The 17,102-nt window shown below is 46.4% G+C and overlaps 1 protein-coding gene across 3 annotated transcripts in view; it reads right to left on the reverse strand.

The window, feature by feature from the left end:
- The window catches only part of LOC135259338 (serine/threonine-protein phosphatase 2A 55 kDa regulatory subunit B gamma isoform), a 99,498-nt gene that overhangs the window by 40,338 nt on the left and 42,058 nt on the right, over positions 1-17,102 (reverse strand). For 2 of the 3 annotated variants that reach the window (XM_064343589.1, XM_064343588.1), the window contains exon 2: positions 9,581-9,750. The exons of the other annotated variant lie outside the window; for it this stretch is intronic. In XM_064343589.1, coding sequence (XP_064199659.1) covers positions 9,581-9,662 — 82 coding nt within the window. In that variant the 5' untranslated portion in view covers positions 9,663-9,750. The remainder of the gene's footprint in view (positions 1-9,580; positions 9,751-17,102) is intronic. 3 annotated transcript variants of the gene reach the window in all.

Below are 17,102 nucleotides of genomic sequence, written 5' to 3' on the forward strand. Positions count from 1 at the left end.
AGACAAACGCTCCCACTCCAGTCGAGAGAAGCTGATTCTTGAATGAAAACAGAATAATTACAATGGATTACTGCAGCCTGTTCTGGAGACAGGGAGATCTGCTCTCCTGGAATGCCTGGCTAAATCGCCACCCCACCCCCCTCCAACTTTCGGATTCTCCACAGAAAGCAATCAGGAGAGGAGGGTGGGGTGGGGTGGTAGTCTTGTACGTGGGTTGCCATGACTACGAGCTGAACTCAGAGCCTTATTGAGAGGGGAGGGCGCATCAATCTGAACGACACAATAGCCCCGCTTCTCGCAAACACCTCTAATTAAGCATCGGGGATCAGGCGTTCACCTGTTCCTCGGTTCGGCTGGTTTCGCCGCTTTACACAGCACCGTGCACTCGCCGGAAGGTCTTAAATACAGCCCTCACGCGTGAACATTTTCAATCATCTCATAGTCTAGCCATCAGTTCTATAATTAGTTCCTTGGATAAACAGATCTCAGACAAGACACTAACAAATTACTGACCTAATTTTATTTTTAAAATGTAGTTCTTTGCTGACTGAGCCCCATCCAGGGGCCCGGTGATTGTTTAGCGCAGCTTTAGCGGTGGCTACCATCACTATCTGCATGGGACAGAAATACTCCAGTGAGTCATCTGGGGGCTCAGTGCTGGATCCTAACGGGTCATGGCACCACTGCAGCCATCGGTACAAACACAAGCGCGCTGATTGGGTGAGACGGTGGAGCCACCCAGCTGACTGAGAAAGCAGCGCCGGCAGTTAACCAGAAACCTGACGGTGACGCGCGGCTTAGTCATGTTCCGGAACGTTCTGGGGAACGCCTTCCGGAAAGCGACGAAACAAAGCTCACTCGGCCGGGTTCTGAAGAACACTGAAACTGCACCAGGGACAGGCACAGGAATCATCCAATGTGTCCGCAATGGGCGTGCAGTCATATCAGAGCAACGTTGCCACATATTCCAGAATAGGGCAGCTCGTAAGGGTTCCAATCACTCCCCCACTCCCCAAATCAACAGAGAAGCATCTGGTTCCAGTAATGAGAGATACTTGGAGGGATGGGGGGGTCTAAGTGGCAGTGTGCAAAACCCCAAACTGTTCTAATTAGTGACAATGTGCACCATTTATAAACGCCGTCTCATAAACCTTCACTATTATCACCTTCCACAGCAGGGAAAAACCAATATCTGCAGGATGAGTGTATGTGTGTGTGTGTGTGTGTGTGAGAGTGTGTGTGTGTGTGCATGTATGTGTGTGTGTGTGTAAGGGGAAGACAGCGGTGGGTGGAGGGGTTACACATTTGGGGCATAATTTGCCCCACCTGAAATATTGCAGGGGGGTGGGGGGAGTGGAGCAGTTTAAAATCAATTATGTCATACCTGGTAATGAGTAACTGAAAAAAGTGGGGAGAGAGAGGCTGTCATGCTGGGCCCACAGGGCACGACGATTACACCTACAACATGCTAACAGAAAACACAGGAAGCCACCAACGCAAGTCCCTGCCACGCCATCCATTATGCTATGCGGCACACTTTCTCTTTTCATTCCAGAAGGTTATCTCCTCGCAGGAAACTGGGAGGAGAAAAGACTAATTTTGACTGACAGCATTGTGTTACTAGGATAAAAGCAGCAATAATGGCCAACACTGTAATTTCTGACATTTCAAATGATAACTAGTAGGTGGCAGTTTATAAATTATTGCTCATTTGTGAGAAGCTAATCTGATACAACATTTAATAACAAAATAAACACGCAGGGAAATCAGACAGACAGTTTCAGAAAATTACAACAATGTTTGTATTGACAGTTCATTTTTAAACGTGGGCATATGTAGATTTATGAATCATAAAGCACACTTATTTACAAAGGGAGACTAGCTGATAAACACTATGGCACCCTCCTTTAACCACGTGATAATAATTTTAAATTATTATGGTCATGTTTTTTCTTCCACAAGACTTGTTCATTTCAGAGACTGGTGAAGGTGGCGACAAGCAAGAACAACAACGAGTAATACTTCTGTAATAAATAGTAATATGCCGGTTATACAGCCTTAATAAACCATTAATAAACGTTACTGTTCACCGCTCAGCACATTCTCCTGAAAATAAATCTCTTCCTCTGTTCTTCACAAACAGGCATATACAGGCCCATTTATGTGATCACTATTTACATATTATAATAAAATACTTTGAGCAATGTCTATCTAGGTTCAATTAATCTAGCATATAATAGCATTTAGTAGACATGTGGATTTTGTGTGTACTGCTACAAAACAGAACAATGTGTAAATTGTATATTGCACATACCATTATAGAAAGAACACACTTTGCATATAGAAAGTGAATACTTACTAGGTTGCATTGTTATAAAACAGCAAGCACTGTCTATATAACATATTGTATACTTTTATGACCCCCAAGGACACTGGGCATATTAAGCTTCAAAGCATAATTGTTTTTTTTTCATTACTGTTGCTTTATTATATACAGTATTATTGTGAAAACAACATGAAAAATGTCCCATTGGGGACTATAGAATGATATTTCCATTCAATTGCTTCTGTTTAATGCACTGAATCTTCGGGAAGAAAGTAGGACAGGCCCCCCGTGGGCCCTGGGTTCACTTGGTCAAATTCTATTTAAAGAAATCTGCGAGAAATAATCAGAACCCCCTCCCCTTTTCTTCCCCCCCACAGCCCCCCCAACAGCCCCCCCTCTTTACCATCTGGAGTGAAAGCTGCAATTAGGCTGCTGACACCGTAGTGAATCCGCAACTCCCTGGATTCGCACAGCATTTCCCTTTCATTTATTCCCTCACAGGCCCAGACCCCCAGACCCCTGCTCCTGGCCCGCTTCACCTCCTCACACCAGCACACAGACACACAAAGCGGGGTGAAAGGTCACACCAGGGAACGGTGCATCTAAAACCAACCAGCGTGTTAATAATGAATCTGGGAAAAAATGAGGTTGAGACTTCGGGCAGACCCGGTGACCCTCACTGTATTATACCTTACATACATTCTGAGGTGCATTGCTATAGGTGTTTTCACAGAGCAATGCATATAATATGTCTTGCCCAAGGGTCTTACCACTGTATTATTTTAAATCCTTCCTGGATTTGCTGCTATGCATTCAATGCTCATTTAGTGCCCACTGAGGGAAAGCAGAAAGCACTAAGAGTGGGGCGGACCACGTCTGGGTTTAGGGGACTGGAAGAATTAAAGCATGTGCAGAGGAGCATTCAGATGACCTGCAGTACACCTCAGCCTGTGTGTTCCTTTAATCTTAATTTCCTCTGTGCAATTAGACAAAATGTTTGTGCTTTTGCTCTAAAATACACAGCAAAAACCCAGTCTGCTGTTATGTGTACCACTTTATGAATTACAAATGAATAAAAGTGGTGATGGAATAACTGATATAGAAATGAAGAGAAAAAAACAGACTCACAAGCATGTACACGCAAGCATTGCACTGACAAACATACACACACATACATACACACACACACGCGCACACACACACACACACACACCCCAGGAGTTTGACGTCCCTTGAACCTAAGAGCGATTTGGGAGATACACTTTCCCAGGACATGCTGCTCGGACAGGACACCCAGGAGAGCGAGCGGGGGCCAGATTGGACTGACCGGAGCAGGACACGTGTGACAGCTCGCCCCCCCTTCCCCATAGTCCCCCAGGGCCCATCCGAATAATTAGACAGAGGGGCACAAAGCTCTTATCATTCACAGTGGAGGTGGAGGCAGAGTGGGGAGGGTAGGGGGTGTTGATGGGGTTGAGGAAGAGAGGCATATTGAATCCAGATGCTGACATGCTGTGAGCATGTAAAAGCTAATTTACACGGCCATATTAAGGCGGCCACCCCCTGTCCCATAACCCCCCTCTTCACGAGGTGTCACACATCACACAGACGCCACGCAGACAGGCCCTCAGTGCGCCGTGAACGCCGTCCTGATGTCCCAGAACGGGAGCCAGAGCGCTGCTGTCACGCCTCCCGTCTCCTGGGACACCTCACTTCAGCAGTACATCCATGTAGGGAAACAGCCAATCAGGAGGTGCAGGGAAACAGCCAATCAGGGTGTGCAGAGAAACAGTCAATCAGGAGGAACAGGGAAACAACCATTCAGGAGGTGAGGATAAGTGCATTCAATCATTAAAGTGTTCCATGACAGGAAATAGCAAAAAAGCTACATATGAGGTGAGAGAAGGGGGCGGGAGAGAGAGAAAGAGAGGGAGAGAAAGACAGAACAGAAAATGAGAGAAACAGAACAGAGAGTGGGAGAGAGAGACAGAGAGAATGAGAGAAACAGAACACAGAGTGTTAGAGAGGGAGCGAGAGAGAGACAGAGAGAATGAGAATGAGAGAAACAGAACAGAGAGTGGGAGAGAGGGCATTAGCAAGATGGTAAAAATAGAAGCATTTCCTGGCAAGATATTTTCCCTATACTGTATATTTTTTGAGAGACGTCTTATTTCCTTGAGCTCTATTTGGAGTGTGTGCGGTGTGCGTCATCTCAGAGGCATTGTAGGGTTAGAGGTGCCTCTAGAAAGGCGATATGGTACAGGTAGGGTTTATGGTGGGACCATTCATACTGTGGTGAAAAAATCTAACTTCTGGCCATCTTTTCAGATTGGTACAAATGAAGTGTCAGAGCTACATTGGCCTGATTGTGGTGGCTGTCTAGTAGCAGGGCAGACTAATCTACCGATGTCTCACTGGCAGCACACAGGGAGTGTTTCTCAAAAACTTTCCAAAACCTGATGACTTCATCCCATCATTCCTGAGCACTCCCTGCATGAGTGACAGATCGGCCAGACCTGGGTCAAATACGTATTTGTTCTGGATTCAAATACCTTTCTGTGCTCTATTGATCTTGCCTGGTGTAATTGAGCCTGCCAATATGACCAGAAGGTGGGGTTTGCACTTTTTGAGAGTATTTTGTTGGTTCCAATACACCAGACAAGATCAGTAAAGCGTAGAAAAGTATTTGAATCCAAAACAAATACGTATTTGACCCAGGTCTGAGATTGGCAGGGAAAAAAGGTAAAACAAATAAAATAAATGGAACACAACCAGCAGCAGGACTGCCCAGACACACGTGTGAGTTCAGTATCTGTGTGAGTGCTTTTGGCTGATGAGAATCTTCAGAGATATGGTCAGTGATGGATCACTTCTGTAATACCATGGACTAAATTACTTCACCTGAATTCAATAGGTACCAGTAAATAGGCACCTGTATAAATGTCTCACATGTTAAAATGAAGTTATATAAGGTTCATTGGATAAGGTTATCTATTAGGAAAATAATAACAAGACCAGGTCAAAACCTAGTATATGGCTGGACCGGCCGACCAATGGTGTAACTTCATAACTCGGCCGGCCAATGGTGTAACTTCATCACTCAGTCACTCAGTCACAGACATTCGCTTTTATAGGGCTGGCCCCAATGTTGTGGTCCAGCCAAAAATTATAGATACTATATAATTGTTTGTAAATGCCATGAATGAGATGTAAATAGGAATGATAACGATCAGAAGTATGATTTGACTAAACCTGCCTGACATGGTGCAGCCGAACTGCCCTGATTTCCCGAATGGGATCTGGCATTTGTGCCGGTAATGAGCGAGCCCCGTCCCCATCCCAATCCGCGTCCCATCATGCTCTGCTGCGCGGTGGCAGCGCTTCCACTCGCATCCTTTGACAGTAGCCATGGCAACAGCGTGAGAGACCGGTGCTTATTCCAGGTCATCTCACGCGGTGTGTCCTTTATGGCAAAGTGGGCGGTGGCAGGAGGAGCGAAGAAGAAAAAGCCGTTTTACGAAGCGGTTCTGCTTCCTGATTGTCCCACGTACCGCCTGCGCACGGCCTCGCCGGCCGAGACACTGGTACCAGCAGTCTGGATGCATGGTCGGGAAATATTAGCCAGATGCCACGCATTCTGCTATTCCACTACTGAGACGAAACACTCGCCTGGTTAGAGCCGTGGTTTGTGTGTTTGTGCATTCATAATCCAGTGGTGAGGACAGCATCAGTCACTCCTGTGAAAAACACTCTATTTTCTGAAGGGACACATTTGCTACTACTGTCTTTGCATGGTATCAGATGCACAGCGAGCTAGCTCCATGTGGGCTGCCAGGAGATAAGACAATGACTAAATGGCATAAGTCCAAGGATGTTCCAAAAACAAGGGTGGAGAATTCTTGGAGGAACATTAAACCTGCTTTACATAAATGCAAAGTGCCTTTGATGGATGAGTTTTGCAAATAAAATGAACACACGTACACAGACACACACACACACACACACACACACACACAGATGTTCACAAATAGATGCATGACACTCTTCGATACACACATGCATCATACAGTCATGTATGTACACATGCCAGCTCGTGGCCAAGAACACACATACACAGACACACATACACACACGCACACACATGCATGCACACATGAACATGTACACAAGCAGAAGGTAAGAGAGGAGGAGGTGGTGCTGACAGAATTCATAATTCCACCCCCTCCACCCTCTTCCACATGCGACACACTTCAGCACTGAGGATGAACCCATAGTCGACACGGCAAGCACACATGGTCTATTAACAAACACAAGGTGTGTGTGTGTGTGTGTGTGTGCATGTGTGACAGAGAGAAAGAGAAAGTGTTGTGTGTATGTATGTGTGTAGAGAGTTAAGGGGTGGGGGTGGTGGTCTGTGCTTCTCGTGTCTTGTTCCTATGGAAACCTACAGCATGTTCCATATGGCGTGTAAGCATGTGTACCAACGGCACTCTCCCTCCACAGCAGGCTTGGACTGCCTGAACACCAACACAATGAGCACTGGCTAGGCTATGAGTGCAGGAAGCAGAGGAGAGCTTCTGGGTGTAACTGCTAACACCATGGACACGGTTACTAAACACAAGGGCAAATCGACTCCACACTTCCGTCCTGGTTCACGGATTCCCTCTCTTAATGAACCCTCCCCGGATTGGTCACACTAGCCTGGCTGCAGTTCTCTGCGCGAACCTGGATTGGAAAGGAAAAGGAGGACAAGTCGTCGATGCGCACAAAAGCTTATCCTCAGCCCAACACCTCCTGGCTGGGAGAGTGATGTTAACTCTTTCTCTTCCAGCTATGTGGAGAAAAGCCTTTCTGCCAGAAAAATGTCACATAACACTCCCTATGTCCCAAGGCATTGTGGATAAAAAAAACCTTTCCTACTCAGAACCCTTGTTACCTATAGTACACAACGCCGAAAGTCCCCCTTGAGTCCCCTCAAGTGACCTTACGGGGAATTCCAGAAAAGGTTATTTAGAGAGTTTTATGAATGTGTAACATTAATCTTTTTTTGAAGCAAATGCCACATCTGAGGCAAACCGCAATGGTTAGCTGCAGCCTTCTTGCACCAGCTGCGATTCATTTACAGGTGTCGTGTGGGGGGGGGGGTTTAAGGGGCCCCCCCCTGCCGTTTCTATTAACACCGGGAACCCCAGGTGTCCCGTCATTTCTCTGCATCAAAGACCAGCTCCAGCTCAAGCCACACAGGAATACAGGAGGAGTCAATGGTGTCATTAAAAAGGACGCCGCTGCATGCATTAGCAGCCGTTGCTATTTGGCGCTTCATGGTGAAAAATGCGCGCGTTTTATTTATTTATTCGTTTGTTTCACGGAGCGTGCGCGAACCATTCGTCAAGACGGATACAATTTCTTGACAAAATGGCTACAGCGTGAGCGCTACAAGAGCAGAAAAATTTGTCCATTTAAAAATAATAAATAATTTCATCAGACAATTTCACATCATCCCAGCCCCTTGTCCCTGCCCCCTGTCATATCCCCCAGTGTCCCAGTTCTCTCTCCCAGCGCCCAGTGTCCCAGGCACGCCCCTCCACAGGAGCAGGTGGAAGTGGGTGCAGAGGATGTACTTGACAGATATTTTGGGGGTGAACTGGCAGCATGTAGCCTACAGGAATGCATTTCATTACTCTTTTAGGAATCTCTTTATGGTCAGAGGTTCTCACACACACATTTGAAAACCACACGCACACACACAAACGAATACACATAGATACACACACACGCACGCACGCACGCACGCACACACACGAGAAGATTTGGCAGCCTGACAAGTAAATATTAACAGGCAGAGAGAGAGAGTAATATTTCATTATAAGGACAGTTTGAAGAGCTCTGTATAGAATTGGGAAATTGAATTTAGCTAAATGTGGCAGAGTGGCATTACACAGAGGGCACTGGGCTTGTATCCAGTACATTGTTGGGTCTAGTCTTAGGTAGCACACTGCTGTTTGTACAAATTCTTTTCATGGTTCTGCATAAAATCCATCTACATGCACAGACATGACTATCGACAGACCCATTGGGATTAATTAGGCTTACACAGTAGATAGTTATAACCAATACATTGCAGTAATGCAAGCACAACACCAAATAATATGGTGAATTCACATTAAGCAAAACATGTTATTAACAAATAGCAAAATAATAAAATGGAATAATGTAAAAATCTAAATGTGATACATTTAAGAAAAGAATGTTTTATGAATAATTAATCACCAAATCTTGCACTCAAAAATGAACTTGGACATTGTAATGTACAATGATGATTTAACATCGCTGTGAAATGCAACAAGATGAAAGTATGGTTTGAGGTGAGCGTCGGCTTAGTCACAGTGTGTTAGAGGCACAAAGAGGCTACTTGACGTGGCTAAATTTCATAAATATGAAAGTAATTACAAACTGACACTCCCAGCGCAGCTCGACATATGGGCTCTGATGGGAAGCACGGCGCGACCGACGCCCCGTCCATAATTCTGCACCAGCAGCGGGCCCAAGCCTTCATTTAATTACAGCCATGGAGAGGAGGTCTATTCCCTGTGGAATACCCTTCAACAGAAATTCAATCAAGGCTGTCCAACTGGTCGCAAATGACAAGTACAACTACAGGATGATGTTTTTTCTGCTGTTAGATTCCAAGAGGTGAAAATTCCAACAAAATACGCAAGCAATAAGCAAAAACAAACAAAATATATATATATTCAAAAGTGCCTTTTCATGTGCACTACTCTCAGTCAGTGTGGAGAGGCTTGACTCATTCATGGTCATTCATGAATTTTCTACTGCACATGTTGTGGGCCATTTAATGCTTTTGATAGTCAGTTCTAGTAATGGGCAAAAATGTATCTGTACATTATACATTTGCTAAGAAGATGCTCTTTTCCAGAGATACTTGCCCAAACCAACAATTGACTAGATCCTTACACAACCAGCTATCTCTTCACCAGGCTTAGCAATCACAAAAGAACTTGCGGCTAAACACCTGATTAGATGGTAAAACATACAGGTGTTCCACCAAGGAACCTTCCAATTACAAGTTTTTATGCGCTCTAGGCCTCTCTACCACCCACTGCACTGCCATCATTTTCCAATTGTGATGTCATCAGCCCTCACTTGTGACATCACAAGCTGGGCTGGCCTGCATGCCCATTCCGCCCTTGGTTCAGCCCATTTCAGTACAGGATGCGAATGCTTTAAAATCACCTTCTGTGTAACTGGCAAACTGCTTGGCCTCCAGAGAGAGCGAGGCGATGTCGGAGCAGAGGACCTGGATGGTATTCAACATCCTGGGGGGCGGAGTCCAGGAGAGGAGTGCCTAAGGGCCCAGGCTGCGTTCAGCTGCGTTCGGAGCCAAGGCTTAGCCACAAGCAGCCCTAGAAGAGGGGGCAGGGTCTAAGTCACAGTGTTCACAGTAGTAGTAGTAATAGTACTATTAGAGGTAGTAGTAGTAATAGTAAAAGTATTTTGGTTGTAGCCCATTTTTGTTTGTATTTTTAACAAGTAATTATAATTAACATATCATGCAGATAGTGATTTGATTTTAATTTTTTGGGGGTTTCCAATTAATTTTCTCATGTATCACTGCCCCCCCCTCTCTCCTGGAGCCCACACCCCGAATGAGGAGAGGAGAAGAGGTAAAAGGGAGGTGGGGGGTTTCCCCCGGTCCTTTGGCCCCTGCTCTTCCCCCCTCCTCGCTGGGGGTCACGTGAATCCTGCCCAGAGCGGAGGGTGACTTGGAGCCCTGTGGAGAGAAGAGATGGCAGGCAAACTGACAGGCACGGCCCAGGTCTCCTCTACCCAGGCTGGGGCCAGACTGGGACCCACCTGGGGCCTCTATGGGGCCCCCGATGGATCTAGCTTGGTGGGGCCACAGCCCATACAGCGAGGTATATGTCTAAAACACAGTACCTTACAGTCAGACTGGGCGGGCCAGATTTTTAAACTGCTATTACCGTTACCCTTACTAGGTGAGTCTAGATTTGATGCAGACAAAAGAATACATTATCTTCTCATTGTCATGAAAAAAACAAAACCTAGATAGAAGACAAGTCAAAATTCTGCAGCCTGCACACCCATAGGCACGCACACACACATGCATGCACGCACGCGCACACACACACATGCACGCACGTACGCACACACACACACACACATGCACGCACGCACGCATGCACATACAGACACACACACACAAATCAGTGTGTCTCAGAGCTGAGACAAAAACATGCAGGCAAGTGACAAGCAGGTGATTCCCATGTCACAAGCAAGTGACACCCCAGTGACATGCACCCGTGGGATTCTTTGTGTTGTGGTAGGAAGACTTCATTTTTCTCTGGTGATGAGGGCAACATTCTGAGAATAAACCCTTCTCGCATGCCTCCCTCAAATAAAAGAAATGACAAATGTGCAATGGGAAGGTGGGTGGGGGGAGCATATCTTCAAAGCCAGATTATATTCCATATTCTAACCTTTATCCCACAAATTGAGAAATCACAGAATTTCACCAGCTGAGCACTATGTAGCCCTAAAACACAAATTACAATCAACAGTCCTGTGTGGTAGTGGGCTACTGTACCAGCACACCTCTGTAAGATTCTTGCATGCTGTGCAAATAAGACTGAAAGCCATCACTAAGTATCTATTAGCCTTAGCCTGGTTTACTCTACCTGCATGGACGGTGCTGATCACAGCTACTGAATGCGTACTTTATTCATTTCATTTAAGTATTTTTATTTGACAGGGACAATGCGTACTCATCAATATCCCTGCATTTCAGTAGATATGTCAATGCATGAGTGAAAAGCAGGTACAGGTAAAAGTAAGTTACGCATAATGCCATCGCTGGTCTGTACCAGAAATCCAATAGAGTTACCATGGGCACTGGATACAAAAGGAAAAACTGACAAACAGATGAAAAGACTCTGTTTTCAGGGGGTGTCCCCTGGTTTCTGGGGGTTCTCCCCTGTTTTCAGGGGGTCTCCCCTGGTTTCTGGGGGTTCTCCTGTGTTCATTCCCAACAGAGCGAACGCGGTGTTCGGTCACTGACCCCAGCGCAGCCGAGGACAGCGCAGGAGATCCCTCCACAGGTTCCCAGCCTGAACTCTTCCGCCCTCGCGGATGAGCGGGCGCCAGCCGTGATGCGAGCAGACAGATCTGCGGTCCCGCGTTACCGCGCTCGGCGAGCTCGCCCTCGTTCCGCCTGTCCCGCCGCGACAAGGGCCGGCGCTTCAGGCGCACCTGGGACACGCTCCCGTGATTCCATTTACCGAGCCCTCGCCCCGGAAAGGCCTTTCGAAGCCAGCGGCTGCTTTCACGCGCTTACAACACCGCCGACTTCCGACTGCAGTACCTCAGCCCCGCCCATTTGCTGTGAGTGACAGCGACGGCTTCCCTCTGCCGCAGGGGCTCAGAGAGGGACCGCACTGCTGCTCTCTGTTCTCTCTCTCCGATTCGTTTTTATCCTCCCCGGAGAGTCGGTGAGGGAGAGCTCAGCGTTCAGAGCGCCATTTCCCGCCCTTCTGTTCTCATACAGACACGCCCTCAGTCTCCTCCTTCCTCTCCGTATGGAGAAACCCATTTCCTTCCTGTGCTATCTGTAAGCGTTAGGAGGGTGGGGAGGGTGGTTCACTAGTACAAAGCGGTGAAAATGAGACGCCACCGTGGCCCCTCCCATCTCCACACCCTCTGTTTGGCGTCCCCCGTCCTCCTGTGGTCCTCCCCACGCCTCAGCGAGATGCTGCAGATACAGGAGGACTGATCTCACTCTGGGTCCCCCGTCTGCTACGGCTGCTCAGATGGAGATAAGGGCATGGAGCAGAACGGCCAAAAATAGCCTCCCCCATCTAGTTTAATCTCTGCACCGAGCCCAACGCAACCTTCTTCTTTTCTATGGTACAGTCCCTGATAGAGCAGAGGCAGAGAGCTTGATTTCTGCTCAAGGGTTTCTTTCATGAAGGCAAAAAAAGCACAGTATCACTGACAGTGCAGTCAACATCCACACTGAGAGAAATCATTTCTTAATCTGTGAATGTGGGGTTCTGATGAATGATAAGAGTACATGGTAAAGTGTTCTCTGGAACCTTGGACTAATCTAATGTAACTGTGCTTTCCGGTGCCCGCTGTGTATTGAAAATTTATTCCAATGTAATCCATGCTAATAGAGAAATCAGCAACCTCAGAAACAAACACATTGCAGCAAAGATGATTTTGGATTAAGAAATAAAGATTTCATAAATAGAAACTATTTACCTTGCTCATACTTCCCTGTTATATGTATATGTGTACATATGTGAATGTGTGCTCATGTATCTTTCTCTGAATCTCTGTGTTCTGCACATGTTTTTACATGTGTGAAAAACAGTGTCTACTGTAATATGTTAGCCTTCTCTTACGTAGGCATGTACAGTATACATACAGACCTATGTATATGCCTAGCTATGGCTAGTCCACGGTAGTTGCCACGCATTATTTATTTCCTGTACATACAGTTACCATAAATATAAACCCACTCACACAATATGAGTGTGACTGCTACTTCTGCATCCAGCTCCACAGTAGCAGAGTAACATTTGTGCATGAGTGTGTTTGTGCTTGTGTGTGTGCCTGTGTGTGTGCGTGTGTGTTGGCTGATAAAGCAAACCCAAATGCCCCAAGGTGCACAGCTTGCTTTTTTCATATCATCACTCTTGTGTTGTGTTTCTTTCTCTATCTCTCTCTCTCTGTATAATTACTTTCATTTCTCTGCCTCCACTTTCCTTCTCTGCGCATTGTTCTCTGGGAAACAGTCGGTGGATATTCCTACATTGCCTTAAATAAAACTGCACTGACTGATTGCTCTATCTGATTGGAGAAGAGCTCGCGGAGGGAACCTAAACAATGGCTCTCCAGCGCAGAGTCAGATTACACCTCCGCTGTCGCTGAGGTAATATGAGAAGACAAATCTTATCACCGGCATATTGCTATTCTCAGAAAAAAAAACAGATTAATTTTGACTGATGGTCCAGGCATCCCTCATCACAATTATAACAGAAAAACTGGTAATAATTTATGTTGCACTTATTATTGAAAGTGGCCTCTCCTGATTCATTTTAGAGATTCATTTTACAGCATTTGTCAAGACAACGGCCCCGCCACGGTTAGGTGTCAATTTGATATGAATCTTCTTAGCAGCGTTGGATGCTACCGTGCTATTTCTCAAATTGCACGATGGATAATTGTTTGGCAGACATTTCACTTCATCAACCGGCTCCCATGGCAACTGATGCGTGAGGGGGGAGGGGGTGCGTCTGTGTGTGGGGTGGGTTATTTCAGAGTGATTGATTCTGGGAAGCACCAGCATCTACCATGGAAAAACATAATCAAATCATTATATTGAGTTGATATGAATTCCAGCCAACAATATTTACCAAAGGCAATGTTCTATTTTTTACTGTGAAAACCAGGCAGTACAGACGTGTTGCTGTGGTGATGTTTTTTTTATTTATTTTGGAAGTACTGAAAATACACATGTAGAGGCTACACTGTGATTTATGACTGTTTGAATCAGCAATGCTGTTAATAAAATGAACAGAATTGATGGCTTATCTGTTTAAAAAAAACCATGTCTGGCATGCATTTGTTTCAATTTCTCCAGCACTGGTCATCTTTAAATTTAGTTTGCCATTTAGTACCCCCCATGGGATGCATAGATTCTTGACTAACTTGATATAGGACCAATGGATGGGGGAGGGGGGTAGAGTGGGGTTCGTCCAAACTATAATTATTAGTGTAGGGGGTGGGGGAGGGGGGGGGGTCGAGGGATTCACCAGGGAGGCCAAATGATCTGAAGCAGAGGGGAGAAGCCATAAGTCACTTCATGGAAATGGCACAATGTAGCCAAATTTCAGGACACCAGCATTTTCCCCTTATAAATGAGCATGCTGGGTAATCCTGCCCTCACCATCCTGATTAATAATGAAATTATGAAATCAAAGAGAGTGAGTAGGCTTTACCTACAGTTGCCCCCAGCAGTGACAAACACATCCATTAAACTGTGTTTACTTTCCTCTAGCGGAGAGAGGGGGGGAGGGACAGAGAATGAGAGAGAGAAAGAGAGAAAGAGCAAGAGAGCGAGAGAGACTGTCTGTACATGAGGTGACTGGGAATAATTTCTACAGCTAACACAAGGTTGACAGCATTTTGTCCAACTCCAGAATTAAACTGTAAACAGATAGCTAGTGTGATTTTTGAAGTCTCCTTCATAGACAGCAAAGAGCATGGTTTTACAGACATTGATATTTTCATAACCAAATAAATAAATGAAATTCCCATGCTGTACTTCAGATCAGAATTTTAGAGGCTGAAAAATAGCTCTGGGTGGATTTCTTCCTCTATTATAGTACACATAAGGTGTATTATGAGTGGCTATGTTTTCATCACACGTAGGCAAAGTGGTTGTGCCTTAGAACAGGGCATACTGCATACAATAGGCATGGCAACGCAAATACAGTGAGAGGGGGAAGGTGTGACAGAGAGGGAAAGAGAGGGGGGAGGGGAGAGAGAGAGGGAGAGAGGATACATGTGATAGAATATATCATGGTGGGATGATGTCTGAGTTTGATGAAGAGGTGACGGTTGTGCCACATTTCAGGACTGTAAATCAACTGCACTTAATGTATTCGGCTAAAAGCTCGCACTCCGGAACACGGGGCACTGCTTTGTCACCTGTGTCGTCTTGCACAGTTTGTCAACGAGTTAAAAGATCATTTAAGCTTTGTGTGGCAGGAACATGGAAAGGACAATTTCCCTTTTAAAATAAGACTACTCTTTTTTTTTCTTACAGAAAAAAAGCATGACTGAGAGTAATACAGGACAAGTATTACAGCACGAGCATACTGAGGTTTCCTCAGAAATTAAGACGTTAAAAGATTCAAATGTGTAATTTAGCACAAATGAAAAACCACATGTGCAGACGCAGGTCATGTTTTGGGAACAACATCTGCTCAGAGATATTCGGGGAGTAGACTTGGAGGCTCCATTGGGGCATAGTGGCTACAGTCGTTTTTATTTGTGCTCTGGTACAGTCTAATCCCTGATGCTGTTATGAATAAAAAATGTCACCCGACAACAGAGACTTATAGCTGTGGTACAGTAGCCCTGGCCTTGTCCGATTATTAACGAGATGGCTGCCAGTCCAGGGTGACTGCGCGGTGCTTCTATTTCTGTTCTATCAGTCACCTGTTCACTCCTAATCTTGTTAGGGAGGTAAGCTTCTTTTCCAGAACACCTTCATGTGGTCTCCTTTGTTCAGTCTCTGTTCTCATGCCAGCCTCGACTGGCTGCCTGTTGGCCCTGCAACCTCTGCTGAAGACCCACAAGGGTTGTAAGCAACCTACAGGGTCCGTGATGTCACATCCCGGAAAGCAGCAATCCTGCGAATCCTCCACGACATCTCTACTTCCTGCCCTACACCCTACATCCTGAAGCTGTCGAACGTGATGTCATTCACCTTCTGGACATCTCGTTGGATCGCCGATCCCTTAATTCCCAGAGCGCGAGTCAAACAGGGACTGGAAAACTACGGACAGGACTGGTCACCCTCCACTGGCCCGCAGATTCTCATTCGCATTCGTGTGATTAGCTTTCATTTCACAGGGTCATTAGCTGATTAGAGAAAATGACGCGCCGCTGGTGTTTGTTTCAGTGCGGTCCATTTGCAGCCAATGGCAAGCGGCACACGGCTGAGAGCCTGAGCCTGGTGCAGCAGACCTCATAGAGCCCAGCAGAGCAGGGACTGAGGGGAGGGGCATGCTAATGATCTGCTGGCCATGTAACTGGTGAGAGAGCTACGTGTTGAGCGACCACCGGCTCAAGAGGCCCGCTGCTCTCCCGTTTACAGAGACCCCAGGGCCGAGCCGCTCGGGGAACGGGTATGCCAGCCCGCGTGGTACGACACCACGGGCAGCCGCCGGCGACTTCGCCGGAGAAACCATTCGGCACGGTTAAACCGTCGGTGAAGACCATCAATCGGGTACCCCCCGCCCCCCCCCCACCCGGGCTCCCGCCCCTTCCTGTCCCGCCCCGTTTCCCCCGTACCCACCCGCCTCCGCCCCCCCCCTCTCCTCATTAGACCACCTCGCTCCGCCAACACCTCATTACCTCCCGCTGGTCTGGGTAATCACATCAGCGCGCGATTGATTCAGAGGGGCCCAGGACTGGCCCCCTTCCGAGAGGGGGCCTGTTCAGACACGGAGCGGGGGAAAGACACCCCCCCCCCTCCCCACCCCACGGTGTGTGACTAAAGCCAGACACAGACACAGCCCAGAGACGCCTGCTGAGAATCAAACCGGGACTACAAAGAACCAGCCCTTTTCTGATAATCTTCCTGAGCTCTGTTTTGATTGCGATTAAAGCACTGCCATTTAAGTAAGAATCACCCAATACCGGCTGATCCATCACTTACAATATTGAATTTAATGTGACAGCTCCACACTTGTGTTTGCCATATGAAATCTCAATATGAATGTTATAAGTTCAATATGAATTTCAGTAATTCAATGTAACCATAGATTTGTCATAGACTAAGCTGTTTATTGAGAAGTGAGACCCTGTGCTCACTAGAAACAGTTCAAACACTAAACAGTAAGCTGGTGTCTTGGTCATTCATGCTAACACTGGCAAGGCCATTAAAAGTCAAGAACAAGCCCACATTCAAGACCGCTATCAAGTTAAGTTCTTATTCTCCTTT

Source organism: Anguilla rostrata, chromosome 7, assembly GCF_018555375.3.
Source record: "Anguilla rostrata isolate EN2019 chromosome 7, ASM1855537v3, whole genome shotgun sequence".
Taxonomy (NCBI): Eukaryota; Metazoa; Chordata; class Actinopteri; order Anguilliformes; family Anguillidae; genus Anguilla; species Anguilla rostrata.